Source organism: Archocentrus centrarchus, chromosome 15, assembly GCF_007364275.1.
Source record: "Archocentrus centrarchus isolate MPI-CPG fArcCen1 chromosome 15, fArcCen1, whole genome shotgun sequence".
In the NCBI taxonomy this organism is placed as follows: Eukaryota; Metazoa; Chordata; class Actinopteri; order Cichliformes; family Cichlidae; genus Archocentrus; species Archocentrus centrarchus.
In genome coordinates this window covers 28,734,912-28,750,849 of record NC_044360.1, presented here as the reverse complement: position 1 = coordinate 28,750,849, position 15,938 = coordinate 28,734,912, and the positions used below count along the sequence as shown (strand labels likewise).

At 41.9% G+C, this 15,938-nt stretch overlaps 1 protein-coding gene across 1 annotated transcript in view; it reads right to left on the bottom strand.

Moving 5' to 3' along the window:
- Positions 1-8,329: 8,329 nt before the first annotated feature.
- Positions 8,330-15,938, bottom strand: part of rims1a (regulating synaptic membrane exocytosis 1a) — a 244,433-nt gene continuing 236,824 nt past the window's right edge. The window contains exons 30-33 of the mRNA XM_030748119.1: positions 13,427-13,539; positions 13,135-13,236; positions 12,822-12,961; positions 8,330-10,658 (exon numbers count right to left, since the gene is read on the bottom strand). Coding sequence (XP_030603979.1) covers positions 10,440-10,658; positions 12,822-12,961; positions 13,135-13,236; positions 13,427-13,539 — 574 coding nt within the window. The 3' untranslated portion in view covers positions 8,330-10,439. The remainder of the gene's footprint in view (positions 10,659-12,821; positions 12,962-13,134; positions 13,237-13,426; positions 13,540-15,938) is intronic.

Below are 15,938 nucleotides of genomic sequence, written 5' to 3'. Positions count from 1 at the left end.
ATCTGTCGGCAACAAAGAATGTCTTTTCCCTTCTCTCTTCCTCCCATCTCCTCCTCCCCCTCTGTTCCCATACATACACTCGAAGTCAAGGCGGGACGGTGATCAAAGCCCGCAGAGCTGCTCGGACTCGGGGAGCGCGCAGGGGGAATCTCTATATGTAAATGTCCGCGCGTCGCCTGGTTCCGTCATAAATCAGTCAGGGTGCATGCTTAATGCTGCGGAGGTGCAGCAGCACTCTGCATGCATGAAGGGCCCGGCTGCATGTTTGTGTGCATGCGTGTGTGTGCATATTTATTATATTGCCCCATATTTAATCTTTTATTATATCTCCATGTTAAAAATATAAAGGGGGGGGGGGGGGGGGGGGGGGGGGATTAGTGAGGGATGAATGTGGGGAGCCACAGGCCGCGCTCAGGTGTGTGTGAAAAGGATATTTTCTGCTCCGTATGTAGGCCACACTGCCTTCTTTAACTTTACATTGTCGAGTTCAGCACTTTTGTTCGCTGGGTATATTCAGTACATAAACTCACCGGGTGACCGGACAGTGGAGCACTTTGATGATGGCTCCTAAAGCGGTGAACAATTTGGGGCTCTGTAAGGAGAAAAAAGGAACGGAGAGAGGCTACAGGGTGTCAGACCGGCGGTGGTCACATGCGCTCCTTCCCCTGCACGCACGACAGCTCCGGGGAAATTGAGGTACTGGGGGCGCATTTCAATATATGGAAATGACGACGGTGGGGGTGGGGGGTCCTGAGATAAATCAGCTCCACACACCCCTCAGCACCCTCACACCCTCCCCTCCTTTTCCACGCTCCTTTTCATACCTCAATTTCTCGCCTTCTCTCCTGCCGCTGCTTTGTTGCTTTTTTTGTCTTAATTATCCAGAATCCCGTGCGTAAAAATGCGCGGTGTAAACTGACATTACCGGCGTCACACACCAAGTCACAATTACAAGGCTCCACCAGACACGTTCAACATGCGGATGCGGCCTAAAGCTCCTGTTTCTGTAAATGAAAGGATCTGATCTTCAGCGTGCGATCAACATAAGCAAAACATCCAGCTGACTAGAATTAAACAGTCCAAAATAATTCATGTTCGGGTGTTTATTGAATTTACATAGAAGTGCGGTTAAATTTAGAGAAGTTAAAAAAAAAGCGGCGTTTTAAATCGCGCCTTCTCACCGGCTCAACCTGCCTGCGCCAAACCTGACAGGCTGTTAGTTTGACGCAGTACAGTAAATAATAGAATTCGGCGTGGCTCCAGTAAATTTACATTAATTGTTAGTTAATTAGGTTGCACCTGTTTGTTCTTTTATTCACCGCATCTCGTTTATAAATGAATGATTCGTTTTGCAGCATTCCTTATCTAATAAAGCAAACATAACAAACCGTAAAAAGAACAATTTTCGCTGTTTTGGGTTTTCTTTTCAGAATTTAAAAAATCTCAAATTTCCTGTTAAATGCTTTTATTTGTTTGTTTTTTATTTTATTTATTTATTTATTTTTGCGGAGGAATTTCAGGCTCTAGTCCGAACACATCCCCATGCATAGAGAGCACACACACACATACACACACCACAACCGCCACCACCTTCTTTTTATCCCCAAAAGCTGTACAATGACTCGAGCGGGCTGGGTTTTTTTTTTTCCACAGCTCGCCCATTATCACATCTGGGGATGTGCGCGCACGCCGTTGCGTCGGACCGGTGGTATTAGATGAAATCAGGCGGGATTACACGGCTATAGAGCAAATTACCAGACCCCCACCCCCACCCCCCTCTCCTTATATGCTTCTGCCTCCCAATCCTCCTTTCTTCTGTTTGACGTGTGGCACTGATGTGACGGGAGAAGCTTCCAAGTCAGCCACAGGGCACCTCAGTCAAATTAAGTAAAGGACATTCAAACTTTGAGCCACCAGGCAGGTCATCATTTAGGAGTCTATTATTAATGTATGGGTCACACTGGAAGCAGATCATTTAGTTTAGTTTAGCCGCCCTGCGGTCAAATGGAAACTCAAAGTACCACAGATCACAAATCCATCCATCCATCGTGTATATGTTTAATGTACAGGTGCGTTTATGACTTAAGTAGTTGTTAATTTGACACTCTAAATGGGTTGTTATGGAGCTGAATGGCGCGCGCGGGGGTGGGGGTGGCGGTGCTGGACACTTGGGACAGTCGGGCATGTTTTTGTGTTCTGAGGGGAATGCTGTCTCCAGACCTGCAGCTGCAGGAAAGAGACATCAGAGTCTGAAGGAACCTGTTTCTGTTGGTGATGCGAAAGTGTGCTTGAAAGCATCGCGGTTGCAGGCAATAATCCAAAGTCATTTAAGAGTAAGTATTATTTAAAATATCATCATTCTGATAGGAGGACACGTTTGGAGCTGAACTTAGAGGGGCGGGGATTGGGGGGGGGCACAAAACAAAAACTCCAACAAACTTTAAAGCTGCTTAAAAATGAACGGCTGTGAGGGTGGTGGGGCGTTGATTGGGATACAGCTTCTAAATGCACTAGAGTCTCTCTGGCACTCACCTGTTCCTGATCTGTTTTATGTTGGACTGAATAAAATCATAAACCCTATGATCACTATGACATAACATAAAGCCCGCCATTCAAATCAACAAGCTTCCAGTTGCGGTCTCTCTTTCTTCACCGGCTCCAAACACGGACTCTAGCTCCCCCTTGTGTCCAAATGCAATCAGTGTGTGAATATAAAAGAGACCCCTTTACAGAGCGCAGAGGGCCCCGAGGTTCTGGATGGAAAGATAAAAGAGATATATTTCAAATGTAAAAATATGAGTTGGTTTATTTTATTTTGTTGCTGTTGTTTTTTTTTTGTTGTTTGTTTCTTTGTTTGTTTTGTTCAAACTTAAAATGAGCCACGGTGAGATTCTCATATTAAGAGCATTTTTTTAATTAATAAAGTGATTTTATTTTATGATACAAACTTTTTTTTAGCCATAAAAAGTCATATAAATACATCTTTACTGATGTCCTCCAATCACTAAAATGACTCTGATGTGATTCAAAGATTAGAAACTCCGCTTCAATCTTAAATAGATCTGAAATAGATAAGAGGAGCAGAGTTACGGAAAGGGAAGGGGGGGGGGGGCTTCTTACCCCGTTTCCTCCGTTATTGTAACACGACATCATAACGCGGTATTATGGGAGAATTTAAGAAGAGCAGCGAGAGTATAACAGATGCTTCAGAGTGTTGGTTTTTAGCCGCCAGTTAAGTGGTTAATTTAAAAAAAACGTAGTTTGTCAAATTCTCAAACGTCATTATTTTGTTGGTTGTTTTTTGTTCTGTTTTGTTTTTTGGAAACTTTTTCCAAATCAGATTTGCCCCCAGAATTCCCGATAATCCAGAAACAAGCTCACCTCTCCGCTCCTTCAGGTGCGCTCCGGATCTTCACTGAAAATGCAGCTTAAAGGTTAAATGCAGCATCCGGCCGCGTTTCAGGTTTATTGTATTTTATTTTACTTTATTTTATTTTATTCACTTATTTATATTTACAAAAGGATAGAGAAAGTAATGATCATAGGAAGCACTGAATTTAAAATGTCTGTGAGGTTTTAAACAGGAATATTTCAAGTTAAAGCATTTATGTAGTAAACTGTCAAATTGTACTCTGAAAAATCTGCAGAAAGGTGTTTTTATACATTCTTAATGATTATTATTATTATTATTATTATTATTATTATTATTATTATTATTATTATTATTATTAAGCAGCTGTGATCAGAGGCTAAATGAAGTTGGACGCAGTAAATCGGGGCGCTCCTCGGAGAGTTTATAGTGATGAATCCCGCCTTTTTATTGAAAATCAATATTTTTAAAACCGAGAGCGAAAGGAGGCGGTGGGAGGCGTACGGGAGGCCCGCCATCTAACCAGATTAAGCAGCGGTGCGGGGCGGTGCGGGCCCGGCGGACGGGCTGGGGAACAGTGCGCAAGGACTGATCTCACGGCAGTGACTTTCTAATGAGCTCTGAAGCGCTGCCACAGCCATCCACGAGGGTTTGGGGAAAGGGGGGTGTTCAAACCATTACCACCGAGGGTAGCAGTGGGGGGCTGGTGGAGTGAGGCTGCATGACAAATCTAATGTGACATGACACCCTTCTGTTTCAGTGTGCCTGTTAACCAGCGGCCGTCACACTTCCCCTATCAGCTGACTGCGGGAAAAAAAAAAAAAAAAAAAAAAACTTGTGTGTTCGCAGACTGCGTCTCAGAGGACGACGCGCCGCGGCTGACAACATATCATTATCATAAGTGCTCAATTATACATTATATTGTTACATTCCACTGGACGAGCAGCGCTCCTCCTGCTTCCACCGACTCACCGAAACTGCGTCCAGCCGCTGTTTGCCTGTCACACAGACAGTTTCCAGTACAGGACCTCACTCACTCGGGTCAGATTAGCAAATGAATGCAGCAAAATGGCCTGATTACTGTAGGCGCACCTGCTGATTAATGCCGAGCACTTTTCAAAATAAAGGAAACGAAAGCACGCAGAAGCCACAAAATAACGGAAATAATATGATCAGTATATTTTTTTTTAAAGGGAAGGATGTCACTGAAAGGCTCCGGCTTCATTTCTTCAAGTTACTCAGAAACTAGATTAGATTAGATTAGATTAGATTAGATTAGATTAGATTAGACCAACCAAATTTAAATTTATTAAACTTACATCTGGCTGCTGATTACCAATGCCATTAAAAACGATTCTTTATTTGACTGGAACTGGTGATAAACCCCTTATCTTTGGCTTCTGAAAATGTTCCAATAATACTGTAACATTGTCATTTGTACAGTAATATAAATTATTCATTTACTTATTAGCAGTGAGAAACTTTTGTTTTTAAACGTGAAACGTCTAAAAATCTTGAGTCGGTGTGCAGCTGTTACAGATGTTCTATCATCTCTCTTCCTTTCAGTGAGGCAGGAGGAAAAGAAGGATTTTTCCAAACAGATTTTTCTCACACTGCAGTGAGTGTAACTGTGTGTTTTAGGAAATTCAACTCATTTTCTCATTTTTAATAACAAAGTACGTGAGATCAGTTTGTGCCATAACACGAGAGCAGCCAGAGCCGCTCATCTTAAGACAATCAGAAAAACACAAACAGATATTTTGGTGTTGTTCTTATTTGTCATCTGCCTCTTTTTGTTTGTTGTGTGCATTAACTCTGACACATGCTAACCATGTCACATAAAACAGGCATTCAAACTAAGTAAGGCTGGATTCATTCATACAAAGGGTCAGAAAAGGGGGACAAAATAGAGCTCATGAGCAAATGTGTTTCACACCTTTAAAACGTGTTTTGTTTTTCCCCAATAAATCCAACAGCAAACACTGAAAGTTCATTTACAGCTGTTTCCTCTGTGTACAGACAAATTAATGGGAAAATCCTGAACCTTTGACCCCCACAATGAGGGGATCCAGTGGTTCTGCTGTGTTGTGGGAGTGAATTTTGTTACCATGGTTTGGGTTCACCTGTCCTCCGATGAGGTAAGCTGTCACTGCAAATCCTTTATCATCCGGGGAAACATTTCCATCCTGCTGGGATTGCTCTCTTCCAGGATGAAAACCTATGGGAGATTTAGGAATGATGTGACCCCATCATCAACAAAACGAGGGACTATCTTGTGGAAGAATTAGAGTTTCATCCCTCCAGTAGCATTCCAGAGAATCCGTTGCACATGCTGGCAATAAAAACCTTAATGAGACGCTTTAGGTTGTTTTTCCTTTAATTTGTCACCTGCTTGTGTGAGCACAAATGGCTGCAGGTGCCAGATTACGGAGTATTTTAAAGGCAATGAGTGAAGACCAGTTGCAGCTTCTGCTAGAAACTAAAATGAAGGGTAAGGAGAGGGACAGGACACATTTTGCTTTGTAGTGTGGTGCTCACTATCAGCCCGCTATGACCCATTACAGAGGACAGCAGACCTCTGCACTCAGAGACATTTATTTTCTGAATGTTGTGCTGAAAAACTGAATATTCTTTTTGGGACAGAGAAAAATATAAAGACATCTGTTCTGCTCTGAGGTGTGGCTGCCCCTGCAACACGTACTCAGCTTAAGACATGAACAAACATGTTTAGGAGGCAAAATCTCACTAAATGGGGGATTTTGGAGGGATTTAGTAGTGTGAATGAGTTTTTAATGGGGGACTTATCAAGAAGCAGATTGATGTAGAACGACAGAAGAGACTCTTTTTTAAAAAGTAACTATTTTATGCCAAAAAGCGCGATGGCTCGGATGATGTCTGTTGCATGTCAGTAGTGTGTCTGAGTTGACGTGTTCACACATTTTAGTGGATTTTTGAATTTTGAGCTCAGTTGTGCAAACAAACTGACACGAGAAGAAATGAGCTTAAACAAAAGAAACTGGCAGGTATGAACTTTGGAGTCAAACACTGTTAGCTTCATTTCTCACACTAAACTCACACTAATTTACAGTTTATATATATATATGTCAAATTATCTATAACTTTGCTTAGTGTGAGGAATTAAGCTGTCAAAATCCACAGTATATGTTTACAAGCTGAACACGTGCAGTACTTTGCATCCACATTATGACTTCTGAATTATATTCCTCTCTGAAATATTTGTCAGCTCAACAATGCATCACTTACAGTGCTGTCAATTAAACATGATAAAGGGAAAATGACAATGAGACAATATTTCTACTAGATTTGCAAATAAATGCAATTTTGTCAACTCACCACAAGATGGCGCTAAAGAGCTACAAATATTTCCCCTCAGGCTGAAGACGGTCCGAGCAGCGCTTCTTTCAGTAATGTTCACCTGACTGTACGTGAGCCAAGTATTTCAGTAGCTTTATGTTCAAATTCTGCATAATGTCTTTTATGAGTTTAATGTTGGGGATAAAAAAAAAAGGACTCAAATATATTAATGACACTAAAGTGAATTAGAAACAAGAAGTCAAAAGGAAATTAAAAATAGAAAGTAATCAGAAAATGCAGAGCTACAATAACTACAATAATCCTGGTGTGTTAAAAGGTTAGATCGTTGTGAACAGCAGCTTGTTAGATTGCCTCACCTTTGTGTCTGGACATAAGTCAAAAAAGAAAACACAAAGGGAGATTTTTTAGTTTCTGTTTCTGAATGGAGGCCCAGGTGACAGTGACTGATGAGCCTCTCAGCATCCCCAAGTTGTGTCACATCTTATAAAACACTAATAAATCCATACTGGATGTCTACACCTACCTAAACCAACCACACTAAATAACTGATAGTGTAATGTTTTTATTAATTAGTGTTGTAGTTTGAGACTGATATGATGGAAAGTTCCTTAATATTTGCGCTTGCTGTTATTCAGCAGCATTGAACGTGTTTATATTGTGTAAGTGTTCAATGAGTTTGTGCAGGTCATTAATCCTGTAAGAATATCTGTGAGAAGACAGAAATAAGACTTTAAATATTTTGTGCTCTGTATTGTAGATTTACACACTGACATGTGCTGAAGTGACTGCACATAACATGCCATCTATAAAATAAATCTGTCTGTCCCCGTCTCTTTGTTGCTTTATTAACCACCTGCTGTTTCACACTCATCCATTCATATGAAAGCATTGTGCCAAGTGTAAAGTTTGGTGGAGGGGGGGTTATGGTGTGGGGCTGTTTTTCAGCCCCTTAGTTCCAGTGAAAGGAACTCTTAATGCTTTAGCATACCAAGACATTTGGGACAATTTGATGCTCCCAACTTTGTGAGAACAGTTTGGGGATGGCACTTCCTGTTCCAACATGACTGCACCCCAGTGCACAAAGCAAACATGGATAAAGACGTGGATGTTGGCGTGGAAGAACATGACTGGCCTGCGTAGAGTCCTGACTTTAACCCGACAGTACACCTTTGGGATAAATTAGAGTGGAGAGTGAGAGCCAGGCCTTCTCATCTAACAACAGTGTCTGACCTCGCAAATGCGCTTCTGGGAGAATGGCCACTCTGCATTTAATCATTAGTTATTATTAATCTCTGGCTCTCTTCCACAGGGTGTCTTTTGTCCCCTCAGCCCCAACCGGTCGCGGCAGATGACTGCCCCTCCCTGAGCCTGGTTCTGCTGGAGGTTTCTTCCTGTTAAAAGGGAGTTTTTCATATAACGACAAAAAGGTTGCTTTGTATTATCATATGTAACAGGAAAGAAATACATCAAAAATCACATTCACCATATTAAATGCGTCTTCGGTCATCAGCTACCCAATAACTTGAGACCACTCGGTTCGAAAAAGCCACGATCGTCTTCCACACAGTCTTTTATTTGGAAATAATAAAAATGAACTCTTGAATATAAAACATACACATCAGTAGAGCCACATCTGTTATACAAACAAGAACTGTTGCAGTGAATACTTCATCTTTCATCTAGAATCGTGGTTTGGGAGTGGGGAGCCATGGGCTGTAAACAATCAGTATTCCTGGAGTAATACTGACAAAGGAAAGGGCAGTCGGCCGTACCGCCAAGTGCTTCAACAAAAACATCTGCAAAATATGTCTGCAAAACCAAGTTTCTTGTTGGCTTTAGAAGTCCAGTCCAAACCAATAGTAATAAACAGGGAAAAAAAAGGTGGTTTTAAGGAGAAGAAAGTAAACTTTGCTCCAATTGATTCTGCTTATTTTTCTGCAACCGGGTCAAAAATAAAGGCCTTTTAGCGCCCACTTGTGTCTCGTAGCCACTCAGCAGTTCAAGTGCTGGACGCGTATTCCCCTCAACAAGACCAGGAATGTTTGTGTGTCAGCGATGTTTTGTTTGTTCATAACTTAAGTTCAAGCCTAATTTGTATGTACAAAGTGTGCATGTCTGTGTGTATTGGTGACAGGTGTACAGTCAGATACACTCTTTTTATATTCATATATCTATATCTTTATAATTTATGTCAAACTCATAATGATACTTCATATACATTTAGCTGTTATACACACATTCTCTATCTCTGTCTCTAGCCCCGACTCTCATAATCTACATCCTCAGATACGCCAGGGGCTCGAGTATGCTCAGTACTACAGAACAGCACTGTTGTTCAAAGGGTTCAAAGAAAAAACTCAGACAATTGTTTTGGAGACTTCCTAATATGGATATTTAGACCCAGAGTGGTAGGCGAGGCCTGGGTGGAACTGTCACCCTCCCCCCAAATTGATCCGCTCCTGTTAGGGGGCGGGGATGGCTTGGCTTTTCTCGGTTTGTATTCATATTCAGTACGAGCAAACTGTACAAGAACATGCAACATACAAGCTGGCCTAAAAGTATGTGGAACTAACACACATAGTCTAGTCTTTTTTTCTGTTTTTGTTTTTTTGAGAATTGTTCCTTAATTTGTCTTGTCTTTCAATTTTACAAAAAAGTAGAGAAACAAACCAAAAAAACTAAACGAAGGGAACAAAAGAAACGTGCATGCAGCTTGGGGCCGGGGAGGGGCGTCCCCGAGTCATGCTGCTCCCTCCCACAGGGGGAGTTTGAGGGGTTCGGGGAGGGGAGGAGACAGGTCGTGGTGGACGGGTGAAGGGTATTCAAACAAATGTGGCCTGGCCTTTGTCGCTGGCCTTTGGCATGCCATTGCTCAAAAACCAAACATACACATACACAGAGGGAGTCTGCACCATGTGGCACCATTCTGAACTATAGGCAAAACAAAGAGAGAAGAAATTATGATCCAAAATTAAAAGTGAAATTCTAATCAGCAATTTGGTCTCTGTTTTCTTTCCACACAGAAAAGGTCTGGCCTCTATTCGAATGAACGAGTCAAGCTTTTCTTGTGCTTCTGGTCGTGTCTCCCCCTCGAGGCTAAGAATGTGCAAGTGCATGTGCAGGCTCCCCTTTCCTTCAAGGTTACACTGTGCCAAGCGTCTGCCCCTTGGGCTCATCTAGGACACTATTACCATGGTAAAACCTGAAGAGACAACAGCCAACCTGGTGAAGCTGCAACTATTTGCTACTTCAACGCTTTTCCCTGTGGCCTGGCTGTGAGCTCCACTCTGATTGGCTGGAGGTTACTAGGTGGAGAACTCCACTTTGTTTGGGTGCTCTGATACTGGCTGCACAAGGAAAAATTAGAAAAGAAAAACAGTGGAAAGAAACAATGATGTTTGACAGAAGCCTCCACTGCTGCAGGTCAGAGGAGAAAACAAAGAAAGCAAAACTTTGAAAACAAAAGGTGTAAGGAGGAGGAAGAGGGAAGGTGTGAGACGTGATTGTCAGACTCCAGCTAAGCTTTGATTGGCTAGTTCTGTCTCTCCCTCTCTTTCTCACTCTCATTCCCTGTCTCTCCGTCTGGCTTTTCATTGGTTGACCGAGGGCTTCTCGTTGACTTCCTCGGGGTGTGTTCTTACCCCGCTGCTCAGTTGTGGTCCAGTAGCTGTGGTCCATTATATTATTTTGTCACTTAAGGGGTGTTGAGGGGTGGGCGGTCAACATCCGGTCACTAGGACCGAACGCCCGGCGGCGGTCCTGAGCTGTCCAGTGACGTCTGAGACGCCAGCCGTGTGAGCGGAGCTAATGTAGGGTCCACCAGTGAGGATGGTGGAAACAGTTTGTACCAGCCGATCACCGTACTAGAGAGGTCCAGCTCCTCCAACAGTATCTGTGCTACACCCATGAAACATTTGTGGTCCAATCGTCCATAGTCACCCCATACTATCACCTGGAGGAGAGAATGGTAGGTGAGTTGGAATGGGTTGGGAAAAAATAAACTGGTACAATCACCTCAACACATAACCTTAAAGATTTCCATGTTTCTAGGATGACCTCATTCCAAAGTCCAAAGCAAAAGTAAATGCTCATAATGAAAGCTTTTAAATTCTTTTAAACAAGGCTAAGTCAATAACACTGAGATGTATGGGGTTTTTTTTGTTTGTTTTTTTATTGCTATATTATCAAAAAGATGTATGTGTTTAGAGAGTGAATTAGCCTGTGGCACTTAAGCCAATCACTCATCAACCTGTTGTATAACAATGGCACGAACTCTGTTTGCTGACACTGTCAGAATAAACTGGTGAAATTTTGTTTTGTCTTTCTCCTTTAGTTCTGTGCAAATGACACCTGTTTACATTTGGTTACGTGTTTCCAAATGTTATAAGTTCTTTGCATCCAAGTCAAGTCTCAAGGATTTTATGAAAGGTCCTTGTCAGTCCCAAGTAATTCAGAACAAGTGTTCAAAGAAAAATCAAGGCAAACTGCCAAGTCCTTTCAAGATAACTTTTTACATCTTAACATCTTAAGCAATTCAAAACAAGTCCTGGTCAAGTTTCGAGTAAAATAAAAAGTTCTTTTTAAATCAAAGTCTTTCAGGACAAGTCTCACATAACTCACTCATGCCACCTTTCCATTAGTACCCACTCGACTCGGCACGGTTTGTAGGCATTTTCATTAGTACCTGGTACCAGGTACTTTTTTAGTACCCACTCAGCCGGGGTTCCAAGCAATCCAGGGTGATCCGAAAATGTGACACGTTAAAACAGCATGCCACTGACTGGCCAGAATCAACCGTGCCATTTGTAAAACCCAAAAGCAAGAAAATGGAGGCACGCAAACCACTGGGAGGCTCGGTTGACAGTTTGCAGCGGTAGTTTTGCAACAAGCGAGCCATCTGAAACGTGCACACAGCCATCTCAAAGCTGAGAAACTGCACTTCACACCCAACATATGCCCATTACAGTAATTGTTGCCGGAAGTACACGAACGGCAGCACTTTTTATGTACACTGAGTTGATTTTGACATGCTCGGCAGTAAAGGGTTAATACTTAACAATGATAACCTTCATCCATTAAAAGACTGTGTGGGGGACTTATGCATGATGACGATAGTAAACTGGCCTTAACTATATTAGCTTGCCTCTAGCTCATCCATTGTTGTGTTGTGTTTTGAGTCGTATAGAAATTACGTCAAGAGACTACTGCCTGCATTGCTCTATCGACTCCACCCACACTGAGGTGGTCCTCAATTGCAGTGGAAACAAAACAAGACCGTGGCGAGTTGTGCCGTGTTGAGCCGACCTTGCACTGAGTAGTTACTAATGGAAACGCAGCATCAGTTGCATTTCCAGTGTAACTCCTTTATCCCTCCTTCAGGATTTCTATGACTGAAGTAAAATGCTCTCCATCCATCACTAGCTGAACCAAAGTAAAAATTAATTAATGATTATCCTAAAGACTGCAATACAACAACCGGTATTACTAACGCTAACTGAACCTATAGAACCTTGAATGCACTTTGATCAATTAATATAGCTCATAATCTTGATTTAGAGCATATATAAATCTGTGTGGGTTCTCTCCCTTCATCCCACAGTCCAAAGACATGCATGAGATTAGGTTAACCAGTGATTCTAAATTGCCTACAGGTGTGAATGTGAGTGTGAATGGTTGTCTGTCTCTATGTGTTAGCATCTGACTGGCAGCCTGTCCAGGGTGGCCCCGCCTCTCATCCTATGGCAGCTGGGATAGGCTCCAGCCCCACCGCAACCCTGAATTGGATAAGCGGAAGAAAATGGATGGATGGATTTTCATGGTCAGATCACCTCGCTATGATCGTCTCACATTTTCTCTTCTCCTTTCATAAAGTACAGTCCAGTGTCTGCCATACTAAAGGTCATAATAAGAGCTGCTTCTAAATGAAGTATGGACTATTGGAACGTACCCTAAGTCTATTGTTCCAACACATGGAGTGTATGACAGCTTCATTGTAATATCGTTGGCAATGAAACTGTGACCTCTCTCTACTGCAGTGAATGAATACATTTTTAATGTTTCCTCTTTGAATGAGCTTTCCCATAACAGAGTGAGTCGTGGAAAATTTGATCATTACCTGAAGCACCTTGCCCTGGGGACTCTCATCAAAGAGCAGGTGCTGCTGGTAGAGTGGCTCCAGGGTCTTTCGTGCAATCTTAGTTTTCTTTTTGGCTTTACATGTTCCATTATCCAGCAGGTACACCTTTACATAGGGAGCTGAGAAAGCGGTTAAAAGTTAAGAGAAAGCAGTAAGTCAGGAGAAGTTAAAAATAAGGTTCATGAGAAAAACAGGGAAAGTAAGGAGGTTGTACAGGTTGCGTTAGTTTGCATCCACCTTAATTTGACTCTAAGTGCTTTTTTAGTTTTAGTTTTGTATGAATGTGTGTTACCTGGGAGGGATTTAGAGCCTGGTTTGGGGGTAAGGCCTCGTGCCCTGATCACCTCCACCTCCAGCTGGCCTTTCTTATCCATCAAACCAATCTGAACATCACCTGTGGAGGTTTTTAAAAACAGATAATTAAGCAAAAGTGTGAAATTACTGTTTCAAAGACTACAGTGCAACATGCACACAATCTATCTTTATACAAACAAAACAAGTAGGTATGTGCAGTTTCTGCTCTACATTGCAAATCTCCACTCGTGTATGAAGTGAGCAGAAGATCTGATGAAGATGTGACTCACCCATAGCAGGTGTTGCCAGTGTTTGCCGGCCCACTAGCTGACCGGGGCCTAATCCATCCAGGAAGTCGCTGAACTGGCTGTCGGCACCCAAACGCATCCCTGAGAAGATCAGACTGACATACACAAACACAAATTATTCACTATGCCATTTGTGTCAGTCATAGTTGGATCACTGAGCATGTTTTAGGCAACTACAACAATCTCACAATTAACCCTCTGAGATGTTGGTCATCATTGCTGATGATAACCCTTACATTTACTCTAGAAGCTACTTCTGCTACGTTATTCACAAGGGGTCGCCACAGCGATTTGGTAGATTCTTTTTTTTAAACACTGGCTGCCTTTTCTTACACAAATCCAAGGGATTTGTGTCTCCTCACAGCATCAATCCAGGTATCTTTCACTTGTTAGACGATTGTGCAAATCGCTACTGTAACCCTAACCCTATCCTAAATCTATATTATGGAGGGAACAAATTAACATTTTTTCCTTTATAATGTAGAGAACTATAGAGAATGCATCAAAAACTATTAACTTTTTAAAAAAATGTTAATTGTTTTTTTATGTGTGTCACCTGAAACATAACTTTGTGTTCCCTGAGGCGAAGACTTAGAGAACAACTTCATAAAAACGAAAATAACTAATTCTGATTGCTGGGGGTTAATGTTAGGATGACAGCTCAGACCTCAGAGGGTTAAAGGTCAATTTAAACATAATCCAGTGTACTAGTATGCCTGTGATGTAGGTTTGTAACTCAACTTTGACAAAGTAACCTAGATTTTGTCATTAGGAAGAACTTTTCTTGTGAGCTCCTCACCCTCACTCGGTCTCTAGGGCTAAACCCAGACGTACTTTCTTGCTGCCTGTATCCACGATCATTTTGGTGAGTACCCACAACTCTTGGTTATAGGTGAGGGTTGGTACACAAAATGAATAGAAAATCATCAGCTTTGCGTTCAACACGACAGACTAGCACAGACTCTCTCCATCACTGCAGATGGCTCCACTTGGGGCAAAAACTCCTTCCCCACCCAGAGCAGGCACTCCATTTGCTAATTTTCATCCCTGTCACTTCAGACCCACCTACACAATGTCCTACTGCAACCTGGAGGCCACCTCCTAATAAAGCCAACAGGATCACATCATCTGCAAAAAAACAGAGACCACTGAACTAAACACCCGCTGCCTCTTGGCTCTGCCTAAAAATGATCCCTATAAAAGTTATGAACTGAATCTGTAACAAAAAGCAGTCCTGGCAGAGTTCAACAACCCACCAGGAATGAGTATGACTTATTGCTGGTAATGTAAACCAAGCTATTGCTACAGCTGTACAGGGACCATTTAACCATTTAATCACACTAGGGACTACAAATTAGACTATCTTGGTCTCAGCTGCTTTATTAATGATCTTTTATTTTGAATTGGTCTCATTTAAGCTCGCAAGCTTTATGCTGCATGAATATTGCGCTCAGTCGTGTTTCACATGAAGCAAAAATTAGGGCAGTTATTAGGATCCCAGAACAAACTGCCCATACAACACAGACATACCACATCTGTGGTATCTGGTGCCAAAACATAAGGGGGCAGATCCTTTAAGTCATGTAAGTTGGACCTGAAGCACATCAGACTTATTCCAGCACATTCCAAAACCCTGCTGCCAGGTGAAACTCGCCACCTGCAACCAGCGCTCGGGGGATGCAAGTGAATAATATTATTTTCTTTCTTTTGCCAGTTCAGTGGTGGTTGTCATATTAAACATGCCAAAAGTTTCAGATAATGAAATCAGTGTATGAACAAGTCATTGGTTATGAGCATGCTTCAGACTGCTGTAAACAATAGCAGGTCCCATTTAATTTTCAGCACTATCCATTAGCCATTATGCTATTATTCTAATGGAGTAGCACAGAAGAAACAACTGAGTTAAGGCACTGCAGCTCTTCACATGGTAATCTATTACTATTTTCTAATCCAATTTCAGCTTTCCTGATTATATTACTTCAAGTCTGGGTGTATAAGACAGCAAGCTGAGCCAGTAAAAATGTTCAAATTTAGCTTTAAAAAGTGAAAATCGTGTTCCACTTCCTCCATAACACACAGGCTTAAACCTGATTCTTGGTCCATTTCTCTGTTTGTTTGTTTTTTCAGATTTAGCACTAAGCTCACACTGTTGATAATTTGCATGGAATTTTTTAATATGGTGGCTGCCTACCTACCCCGTGTTACTCAGAAGTTTCTCTTGTGTTACAGAGTATCTACCATGAAGTTGTTGGGTTTATTTTTTACTCAATGAATGAAATGACAAATGTTTAAAAGTAAACTCCAAGATATTAATTACTAAGCAGCGGCTGAAGCAAATACTAGATGATGAAATAATTAAATCAGATGGGAGAGCAGACAGATAGCAGACCAGTGGACGCCAGGCTGACTTCACGGCTTTTTTTTGGAAACATGTTTATCTTCTTTATGGCCTTCCCGGTCTCAGGGAAGAATATGTTTATCTTATACTAGAGGG